An 11,677-nucleotide genomic window follows, 5' to 3' on the forward strand; every position below is an offset into this window, starting at 1 on the left:
TTTCTTAAATCTTTCTTCTATTTCAAAGATAATTCAAAGGTAGCGAGTTAAAGTTTAAAATTAAACGGTTTCCCAGGAAAGTGGTGCCGCCACATAGCAGCGGTAGGAAATCGTACAATTTATACTATATTTTTTGTTAGATTCTTAGATAGGTGACATGCTCACTATGCAATCAAAATCTTTAAATAAATAATACATGATCAAGAATATTAATGAAATATATTTATCGGTGTGAAAAATCAATTTAGGTGGACCTACTTTAGTGAGAATTATAAATAATAATTAACGCCTCAATAGGCCTCAAATACCCTTAAATGCTGCTAAATAGACTAAGTACCTACTGGTTAAACAGAACAATGCATTCGAAGCCAAACAAAATAATCCTTAAGTTCACCACAATTCTTGAAGTAACGGGATATTAGCCTTTGGCGGTAGTCGGATCTGCACAATTCGATACTATATGCATGCCATGGATACGATACATGGACTCGACCTCGACTTCACTTCGACTCCACTAACTAAACTTACTAAAGCGTGGTTTTTTTTAAAGAATATTAGCCATGCTAATCATGACTAATACTCTCTTCTGCCCTCCAATTAAGCGTAAAGCTTGTGCCAGGCGTGGGTATGACAATAATGCAACTGGTGGGGTTTGAACCGCCGACCTTTCGAAATTCAGTCCGCTCCTCAACCGATGAGCTATCGAGGCTCTAAATCTAATCTAATGTAAGCTGTGTCTACTCGTGTGCTCGTGTCGTGTTCCTTACAGTAAAATTTTCCATATTTAATTGAAAGAAGTGTACGACGCTTGAACCACACGTCTTCAATGTTGAAGAAATAAATGAATGAATGAATGAAATTCCATGATATAAAGCTCACATTTTCATGCTTTGCTGTGAGTAGAGTCCAAGCGGACCCTAAAACGATGATAAATGAGCATTTTTGCAATGTTACATAACAACAATGGAAGGAAATTGAAGAATAAAAATTTAAATTCCTTCACATAATATATGTACCTACAAGATATTCATCAAACAAAAAGCAATCTTCCTAAAGCTATATTTTTATTCCGATGAAAGTGGTCACCCCAGCGCGGAGGTATCGATTGGTAACAACACAAACGGGACGTCGATATAGCGCCTATCTCCTCATGTTTGTCGCATAAAATGAAAAGAGAACCTTTTTATATTTACCGGTGATCGCTTTATCCCTAATTTTTTTATCAAAACAATTCTCAATTAGTATAATTCGGTGCTAAAGATAGTGCAAAATGTAGGCATATCTATAAAGCTTCAATGAAAAACTGAAACCTGCAATCTTTGAGGAGAAAATTACAGTGATCATGGTAAGCTCTTATTATGTGTTTAAGAATAAGCTCTCCGGTAAGTTTGTATATGTTAAGGAGTTACCCCCTTAGTAATAATAATCGTACTTATTATTATTGTATCTAATACCTAAATAGATATACCTAGATAAGATTCCTAGATAAGACCTAAGGCAGTATTTTAGAGTATTAGAGCCTACCAGTCAATGCACAATTTTTTTTGTTTGTTTACTAAATAGTCTGATACATATCGCTACTCATAATATAAATGACAAAATGTGTTTGTTTGTTGATTTATTGGTTTGTCCTTCAAGCACATCGCAATGAAGCAACGGATCGACGTGATTTTTTACATATATATAATTAAATACCGAGAGGGACATAGGCTTCGTTTTTTAAAACCTACAGGAATTACTTCTTTTATTATGCTTACCGTAAATTGAGCGTAAACATTTCAATTAGCAATTGTAATTAATTTTTAACAACATTGGCCGTGGACATAATTTCTACGTAATTCCCGTCAGTACTTGTTGTAAGTTAAATATGAATGAGGTCAAATTATTTACAGAAGCGTTATTAAAATCAATTGACTAGGTACATAATTAAATATTAAGGAAAGAAGACATTTTTAGCATGTTTAGACAGGGTTAGCTTATATCCCGGGGACGGACATATACAGCATTTTATCCCGGAACATGAAAAAGATCCCGCGGGATTCCTAAAGACTCATCCACTTAACCGATTTGTATGGGTACCGAAGTATCATGCATCCCTGTAATCGAAATAGGCAACTTTTTATCCCGGAAAATCAAACAGTTCCCACGGGATCTATAAAAATGTAAATCTAAGTCGCGGGCATTCTCTAATGTTACATATTTCAAAAGAATGTCTGTATTATCTACCTGTATTACCTAGTCTTATGTATCCGACCCAAACTGGACCAATGATGTGTAAGCTCAAATCCTTCTAAATGAATATAGATGTACTAGATAAAACTTAGAAAGTCAAGATTGAAAGCTTAAACTGCTGAAACACTAAATTTTCTTAAGGTTTTCAAGAATGGAAAGTGAACGAGAGACCAGTGCGATGAGCAAGCTCAGCCTGTTAGGTGGAGGGGAAGGTTGCGGTGCAAGGTGGACCCTTGGAGCACTACTCCTTGCGCCCCTGGCAGCTGCGAACTCCAGCTATTGCGCTGTGCCTGCTGTGCTTTTGCTTTCTGCCTTCATAACTTTGGCAAGTAAGTATACCAAGAAGGAACGCGAGCAAAGTGACGAGTGGCAGAGACATGGCGCGAACACATATTTTCTTCCCCATATTATTCCCCATTATGCACACGTAGAGTGGCGCATAATATAGCGCTAAGTCTGTGCAAAACAATGTAGGTACCTACCTACTCTATTTGCCACTTCTGTATAAACTGCTACGGCGCTAAAAACTTAATCTTTCAAACGTACAAAAGGATAGGTCAGCCTTTGATATTGAATTTAGTTCTGTCAGTTATTGCAGTCCGGGGATATCTTCCTCTCATGAGTAAGACAATGCATGAACGAATGGTCTCATGAACATCCGTCGCGTTGCTTTGAAAACTCCTGGAAGTGGACTTTATGAGACCAAACACTCATTACAGTATTTGACACAACTTTTCGTAATAATTCAGCTAAGTAGGTATTGTCTTTTTTTAGCACTTACAGGTCGAGATCTAAAGAAGTTGTCAGAACTACTGCCACCCTCTAGAACAGCTAGAGGCCGACGAGAAAGAAACCTGCGCTCGTTTGGCGAGTTTATGGTTATGTGGATGTGTTTCCTCTCCCATTTGGTTGCTGTCGCCGTGTGTGCCAGGATCCTGAGTGCCACAGCCGATCATGTCACTGGTGGAAGAACCAGGAGATGGCTGTTTGGTTATGAGACGCGGTCTCTGGGAGAACCTTGGCCTGATGTGTTAGGTGTTACGGTTGTGATGGTAGTGTGCGCCATGTTTATGTGCGGGCTGGAGGTACGTACCGTATTATATCTTTAACTTTAACTATTATTTCATTGCTTGATGATAAAAGATTACAGAATTATTGGTGATAACAGATAAAAGACTACAGATTTTTTGATATTTTTAAACGACTTGAAAAAATGAGGAGGTCCTCAATTTGACTGTATGTTTTTTGACGTAACAACGTCTTATAATTCGATAGAGCACGCACGCACGCACGAAAAAACATGACTCGTGCGGCGTTACCTCGCTCTGAGGCGTTCCATGTAAGGCTTGAAGTGCAAGCGAGAGCGCGGAACGAGCGACAAAGAAGCACAATCGGCCTTTGTTGTCACGTTCAACTATCGTCATAAACCGACTTTACAGACAACCAATTTTTTTTTTTTCAGGAAAGTATGATGTTTACATTCATGTTGCTAGTTGTTTTGTACATATTCAGCCAATGTTTTGCTATATTTGGCTTGATAAATTTGGACATCGAAAATATTAAGATACCAATTCCAATAACACTTTACGAGGTAAGAGAATTTTTGCATCTTTTTGGCTTTTTACTGGTTGTTGCGACTCATTCTGTTGTTCTAAGTTACAAAACCTGACTGCCAAAACTCGATACTTGATCCCAATTTTAGTATATTTGTTTTCCAGATATTTGCAGCAGGGGCGCCAATATCCTACGCGTTTAGTGTTGTTTCACCGCCGAAAGACAACGAGACTATGAAAAAGAAAATGATCATTATGATCGTTTTACCGACTGTAGTCTTAAGCAGTTTATGTTTTCTCTACACTAACATGTTAAAAGGGTATGTAATTTCATGTATCTATTTAAACATTTTCAACCGTCTCACCAAACGAACAATACTCGTAGTTTCAATTTTTTCTCTCTGTGAGTCGTATTCCTTATTGGGCCGGGACCTCTTTCTATTAATCACATAATTGTAGGAACTTTCTGGGGAATGCGATGGGTTCCTAAATCCACATAGGTACCTGCATCTCGACGAAGAGAATGCGATTTCGTCTTTTAGGTTTTTACAATTATTTTCAGATGTTAGTGGTAATAACCGGGATCTCTGCCGCTCTTCGAGGCACCGAGGCACCAAAAGGCCAAATTCGGACTCCACAGCCGGTCACCCATCCAATTATCGACTTGGGTCAACATCGCTTAACAATCGCAATCGATTGATATGCTTTGTCACAACTAGGCCACACATCCTTCAGTTTAAATTTTATATTATCAACAAACTTTTTACAATCTTTAAATACCATTATACAAAATTTCTACTCTTATTACAGGACAAGCATCGATGCAGCATTACCTGTAACCACTCTGTTGGAAGCTAGGACAGCAGAATGGGTTTATCCAGTTATAGCTGCCATCACTGTCGCCGGTATATGCCTCGCCTTGACAGAATTGTGTCCTATACTCTTCTCTATACTAGTAGTCTTAGCTTCTCCAGAATGGAAAGTACTAACAAGGTCCATGACATACGAGAGCAGTACTACTGGCAGCCCTGTTCTGGCCGTCTTTACTGCAGGTTATTTGAAAATTCTTCTATTTGACCATTCTACCACACACTACACTACTAGAAGACCTACCTACGACCTAGTGACTACCTCACGTTACACTAATAGAAAAAAAAGCCGATCTCAAGTCCCTCCATGATCATAGGTTTATTACACAGTGCCTGGTAAACAACTTGAGAAAACAGCGGCGTATTGTGCGAAAAGTTGTCGCATCACAGAGAATAAGAAGCTACTGATCAACCAACCGCGTGCTCCCGCGCGCTAGAAATAGCTCAAGCGATTTGTGCAAAGTTTGAATGAACCCTCGAAATAAATAACGTAGTTTTGATTTTTGCCACATCAGTTCCTAATTTATTTAAGTCCCCAGCCAAAGTAGAAATCAAAAAAGAAAATATCTTTTGGCAACTGAACCACTGTGCATTTTCTCAAGTTGTTTGCAAAAATCGCAAAAATATATTTAAAATATCGAAGCTTAGAAGTTAATTAGGTAACTTCAGAAAATGTTCAGATAAAAAAAACTTTACGATCATTATAATATTCAAAAGTTATGAAAACAGCCATATCACTCAAAACTACTAGGGATGGGTATTGTTCGATACGTGCTGACTAAAATGGAACTTATTATTTTTTAGGAAGTCTTGCAGCAATCCTCGCCTTCGCATGTCCTCTGTCACACATGATAACATTAATGAACGCAAGTCATTTACTAAGTATTTCCATACAAGCGTTTAATTTCATCATCTTGCGATGTGTGCCGACAGCTGAACAGATGGAAGCTGGAGGTACAAATATGCTACAAAACTTACTTATAATAAATAGCTTACTTTCAAAACTATTATTACCTATGTATTATATTATATTCTGTTAATATTTATATTACTTAATAATTTTTTAGATGTAGAATATAAACGTCTTGGTAACGAAAATACGCGTGCAGCAAAATCCTCAGAGAAAAAGGCCAAACGCGGCTTATGGTTTATTCCATCAGCACTACGTCATACCAAAACTTTGGAAAGCATCAAGTCGAAAGTTACTAAAGGTACCTTCACAGCTTTCTAATATTATCTTTCGATAAGAATATTTTTGGATACTTGTGAGTTGTGACCGCGCATGTTTGAATTCTCGAAAATAATCATCAGCCGACATGTTAGTTGATGAACTACTTAAATAATAGGTATGTTCCCAACCAAGTGAACCGACTAGCCTGAAGAAGCATAAAACAGTGATTTGTGAGGAAAATGCAAGCTAAAAAGATCTTATACCAATCATATAGTCCAAGATCCGGTATAATATTATTATTAGATTTAGATTTTTTAAAGAACTTTATTTAGAAGCTTTGCTAAATGATAATTTTTTCATAGCAGATACTGAAGACCGCGAATGTCTCCTCCTCGACGAATATGCTAACTGTCCGTCGGAAGAAATAGATCAAGTAACTAGTGGCAGTAGTGGTACAAAAGCTTTAACATTAGCTGAAGAAGAGGATGTCCAATCAGATATTGATGTTAGTGAAGCGGAAATATCCTCGGGGGATGATTCCACTGATATCGACGCAGTAGTCAAAGAATATAGAGATCGAATACAGGTAGCGCATATAATTTTTGAAGTACACTCCGTTATTATTTCTTACCTTAAAAGTTTTAGAATTTTTGTAACGTCTAAAACCAGAGCCTCGGCGTATCTACCAATATACTTACATTACGTGTTACACAGTAAAAATTTCACTAAGTAGATATATTCCTACATACAAAAGTAAATAAGAAAACTAATATCATAAAGGGAAGTCTTTGTGCTAAAAAATTCTTAAGACATTTCCTGCGCCTCATTGGATGACAAAAGGGCTGGCTCATTTATTGGGCAAGCGTTTAGTCTGACTGAAATACGGGCAATATTATTGGTTCAATTCTACGCGGGCATGAGTAGGCTACAGACTAAATCTGTGATTATTGGTCTAAGGCTTTATTGTAACGTTCTCAACAAGGCACTAGCTAATATTATGCTGTTTCACAAAGCATAAGTATTTTAGATATTATTTTTATGTTACTAACCACTAATCTACCACAAACTAGTCACTTAGCTAGATCTATGTCAGTAGGTACTTATCTATTTACTAGCTGATGCCCGCGACTTCGTTCGCGTGGATGTAGTTTTTTAAAAATCCCGTGGGAACTCTTTGATTTTCCGGGATAAAAATTAGCCTATGTGCTAATCCAGAGTATAATCTATCTCCATTCTAAATTTCAGCCCAATCCGTCCAGTAGTTTTTGCGTGAAGGAGTAACAAACACACACACACACACACACACACACACACACACACACACACACACACATACAAACTTTCGCCTTTATAATATTAGTGTGATTTCCTATATTAAAAAATGGATGCATAAAAAATCAATGTCGGATATTCACAACGATCAGCTCATTCATTGTAATGGTCAGAACGCATAGCTTTGGGTTAACCAATTGATAAATTAAATGTACTTTTACCTATTGTAGGTGGTGACCGCGATACCAGTAGCCAGCTTGCCAACTCCACCGTGTATGCGGGGAGCGCGCTGGTCGGCCGTTGGAGCAGTTTTCCAAGTTCTGGCTGATGCTTTTATTGCCGTTGCCTTTTGCAAAGAGACTTTACGAGTGCCAATGTTTGCTACTGGAATACCATGTAAGTTAGAATTAAATATTATTTTATCCTACTTCTTCCCAGTCTTCCTGGATCATCTTTGAATAGGTACAGTCAGCAACAAAGCTAGGTTTGCAGCTGCCAGTACAAGCGACTATGGACGGGTGCAAACCTAGCGTTGTTGCTAAATGTACCAGATAATGCTCCTCCAGTCTTTCTTTACCTGTAGTCCTACCGCGGTAGTTTGACAGGTACAGTGTGACGATCGCAATCACCACTGATTATCCGACACTTGCTCACTATTGGCTACAATGCATTGTTGCAATAAGAATACCACAAATTTAAGCAATAATAACAACAATTGAGATTGTAATAATGCTTGATGCAGCGTATCCGGAATCGGCTTGCTGTATTATTATGTTACACAGTTATTAAAAATACAGGAGTTTTATTTACCTACCCCATATTTTATTTTCGCAATTATAAGTTTCTGTATTATCAAACCCCGAAATACGGGGTAACCCGTAAAATACGGGGCATCTGGCAATCCTTATGACGATGATGATAATCTACTTTGTTATTTTTAGTATGGCTATGCGGTACCTTCATAAGCACCTGGCAACCGGCACACGACATCGGCTTGAAGAGACTGCAGAAGTTTCAGGGTCCCTTGACGTTGACAATATCTTCCTTGCTACTCACGCCACTTCTCGTCACTTCGTGGCCTGCCATTATACTCTTCGCTGGAGCTGGTAAGAACCGATTTTGATAGGTCTCCATTTTTTCTGTGTAGGTACGTGGGCAGAATATCTTGTAGGTGCTTTATTTTATTTACGGAAAACATAATTATTTATCTTTAACATTCTTCCTTTAATTAGTAGGACTAATTTCCAAGTTTGTTGGATTCTTGTCAGCTAAAATCATAGCAGCTTTGCCGTCCATTGCAAACCTCTAGGATCTCGGAAATTGACAATCCCATTCTAAAACCAGGGCCAGTCCACCCTAAAATAATCCCTTATTGTACTTACCTATATACCAACTCACGAGGATCTTCCAATAGTAAAAGTATTGCTATCCTTTTCACAAATTTCCTTGAGGAATGGGATAGGTCTATTTTTAGTCTTATCTATTTATTTAGTTTAGAGATTTGGACAGAAATGAATTAGTACCATTGGCAACAATGGTCATCGGACTGGACCGGTAAAATTGAATTGACAATCAAAAAGTGCCAAGAACCTACTTATACCCATTTTCAATGCCTTGACTTTGATATTTCCTTCCCTAGGAGTAGTAATTTACGCCCGTTGCGAACGTTGGTGCGGAGATCTGGCAGTGCAGCAGGCTCGGAGTACGCTCGAGAAACGCAAACTGCGGCACGTCGCCTCTGCCACGCCGCTCACCGGCGCGCGACTGACTCACGTCGACACCGTGTATATTGCCAGGTAGTTACCCACTATAGATTGGCACAGAGATCTGGCAGTGCAGCAGGCTCGGAGCACGCTCAAGAAGTTCAAGCTGCAGCACGACGCCTCTGCCACGCCACTCACTGGCGCGCGACTGACAGCTGACTCACGTCAACACCGTTTGTATTATTGCCAGGTGCTGCTTAGTGCTTAGGCAGTTAGCCAGAGCTCAACGATTGTATTGAGTCCGTTGTTGCGTATCAAACTGGAGTCTTTCTCAAGGATGGCTACAACCCAACAAATTTCAACTCTTAGTCCATCACTAAACTGATATAAAAATTACAGATGACAAGAAGACGACTCGGATACGAGTCTGGATAACCTGATAGATGAAGAGGACAACGGAGATGCTGACACCGAATGACACGTAGCGAACACGGTAATCATCATTGCCGACTAGAGAGTGCACCTACATATAATATACATACAATAGATACTTTCCTGTAGACAATTACCTACTGTATTGTGTTTTGTGGTGCGTGTTACCTACATCTTAAGGCACGAAGGCATTCTATTTGAAGACGAGCACATATTATTAATATCTGTCGTGGGCGCTGGCTCGCTGACGTTCGAATTAGGCCAAAATGCATTGCAACAACACACCACAAGCACAGCCCAAAAGTTTGTCTGCACCTTAACCTTTACCGCGTTAAGGCTGCCTTTCCATCAATGATGTACAAGGATGTGAAACAAAGGATCTCTTCATTTTCATAATATTTGAACGCATCTTTTTCATGACTAAGATGAGCTATAAGCATTTATTTCAATCAATCATGGTCCTAGTGGTCGAATGAAATCATAGGGTCTAGAGTCTAGACAGACAGCATTTGGACTGCAAGCCGAGTCTGCAAAATTGACTGATTGCAGTTGCCACAACTGCTGACAGACTGCGCAATCCGTGTGCAGTCGGCGTGCAGTTCTAATATGAATACGCAAGATAAACTCGCAGTCGATCGGCAGTTGCAATGCACTTGTGACAAACTGCGATTCCGCATTTTGCAGTCGGTTGCCGTCCAAATGAATCCCGTCTGTCTAGACGGAATGCATGACAGACGTAATGCATTTTAGATTTCTGTCCTCGTGTTTCTATGACGACTGATTTTCACCATATTCATACCCCCCGATAGTGTAAGAAAAACGTATTCATCAGCAAGTTGTGCCCTTTGATTGGTTTATTCGCTATTTACCTTTTTTCACAGCCAATCAAGGGGCAGAAATTGCTACCGATTACGATAACGATGAATATGTTTTTCTTACACAATTGAGGGGCTGATAGAAATGATACGGTCCTTACCATTAACGTACCGAGAGCAGAAGGATTAAGGCCTAATTCACACGAGCGTTTTAAAAGCGTTACGTTAAAACCCGGCGTTGGCGGGTATTAGGGACCTTTTTTAACGGACGTTAAAAAAGCTCTCGTATGAATGAGGCCTAAGAATAAAGTTAGAATTAAGACATTAAGGAGATCGCACACGGCCAACAGAGCAGTAATTTTTAGTGCCTACTAAAAATTTGAAGTTAACAGTAGGTATCAGGCGCGACGTAAAACTGTGCGGATGTTCACATCAGTGGCGATCTCTAGGGTCATTTCTCTTGCACCTTTTGGGAGACTTACAGCCCGTCTCTTGTTACGTGATCACCTTTGTGTTAGTTAAATGTTGAAATGATATTTCTAAAAATAAGGAATGTTAATGTCAATTGGAAGTACTCGTAGCATATTATAATATGTGTATGTACTTATCATAATGAACAAGAACTGCTTAGGTATGAAATTAATTAGGTATGTTATTACTTAATTGCTCTTGCATTTGAAAAGCCACGCATGCAAACGTTTGGCGTATTACAGAGGTTTTCTTTGCATCTCGGCTAGTTAAAAGTGCAAAACTGGTTTGCTGAGATCAGGCTAGAATAGGTACCATATTAATCAGTAGGTTAATACCCTATTCATATGCTGACAGGGCCCTAGTCAAGGGAGGTTTCGAGTTCAAGCCCCTCAATCTGGAATTTTTAAAATGTGCCTATACACTTGTTCTTAAGTATCCAATTTGAAGTTCCATAAGAAAATTGGCCCTGATAACCTCTTCGTACGAAGTATTTTCCTAGCTACGACGACCCATGAAACTGTTCGTTATGTCACCAATATTGGGAGACGTCAAGCTATTTCCACTACTATTTCCAATTCATGCGCATTTCTTGTCAGGTTAAATGTCAACTTTTCAAATTAACGTTAACCGTGCGTAAATCTATCATTTAGTCTGGACAAAAAGGGACGGAAAACACTGTAATTTGACATCGCCATGTAAATGACAGATATAGGTTAACTTGGTGACTTGTTACACTCTAGTGCGCGAGACCATTTTTGAGACTATAAGTGCCTAGCAAGTAGCAAAAAATTTAATGAATCACGATAATTTTTTCATCACTTAGGTTAAGGTATATAAAGTTTAGAACTTTAATATTTTCAGTCTCAGGTATGGGTGGTCACTAACACGTGGTCTACGTGTTAAATAACTGCCTTAATTATAACGGAAACTAGAAATTAAGGATAAGATTTATTGAGACTAGATGTACCCTTAGTTTGAGAGATATTATTACTTTGTAAATTGCTTGCCAGCTTTAAAAATTAAATGAGTGCTCGTCAAATTGTGTAAATATTCATATTTTTCTACGAGCACACTAAAAATGCCTTATAAATTGTTGTAATGTAATTTTGTAGAAAATCTCAGTCATAAATAGTCGTCTTTTTGTGCCTATTTCCACGTA

The 11,677-nt window shown here is 38.7% G+C and overlaps 2 protein-coding genes across 4 annotated transcripts in view; one reads left to right on the forward strand and one right to left on the reverse strand.

Annotated features, from left to right (window-relative positions):
• Positions 1–11,677, reverse strand: part of LOC123872574 (cationic amino acid transporter 4) — a 33,983-nt gene that overhangs the window by 644 nt on the left and 21,662 nt on the right. The window lies entirely within an intron of this gene.
• Positions 1,081–9,836, forward strand: LOC123872575. 3 transcript variants are annotated; one of them, XM_045916911.1, is made up of 13 exons: positions 1,081–1,345; positions 2,374–2,561; positions 3,007–3,317; positions 3,695–3,823; positions 3,951–4,105; positions 4,596–4,837; positions 5,459–5,608; positions 5,722–5,865; positions 6,188–6,411; positions 7,328–7,493; positions 8,039–8,203; positions 8,737–8,893; positions 9,200–9,836. In XM_045916911.1, the coding sequence occupies exons 2-13, from the start codon at positions 2,384–2,386 to the stop codon at positions 9,201–9,203; spliced, it is 2,025 nt and encodes a 674-aa protein (XP_045772867.1). In that variant the 5' UTR covers positions 1,081–1,345; positions 2,374–2,383; the 3' UTR covers positions 9,204–9,836. The 3 variants fall into 3 exon arrangements, with proteins under 3 accessions (XP_045772867.1, XP_045772869.1, XP_045772868.1); XM_045916913.1 differs by having other exon boundaries at positions 6,191–6,411; XM_045916912.1 differs by lacking the exon at positions 9,200–9,836 and having other exon boundaries at positions 8,737–8,897.

The sequence above is a fragment of the Maniola jurtina genome, chromosome 15 (assembly GCF_905333055.1).
Source record: "Maniola jurtina chromosome 15, ilManJurt1.1, whole genome shotgun sequence".
NCBI lineage: Eukaryota > Metazoa > Arthropoda > Insecta > Lepidoptera > Nymphalidae > Maniola > Maniola jurtina.

Bases quoted from the DNA above. Each gene is read 5' to 3' on its own strand.
- LOC123872575 (XM_045916911.1), top strand. From the start codon at position 2,384: ATGGAAAGTGAACGAGAGACCAGTGCGATGAGCAAGCTCAGCCTGTTA. The intron at 3,824-3,950 runs GTAAGAGAATTT...TTTGTTTTCCAG, and splicing joins TTCCAATAACACTTTACGAG to ATATTTGCAGCAGGGGCGCC. The intron at 5,866-6,187 runs GTACCTTCACAG...ATTTTTTCATAG, and splicing joins CAAGTCGAAAGTTACTAAAG to CAGATACTGAAGACCGCGAA.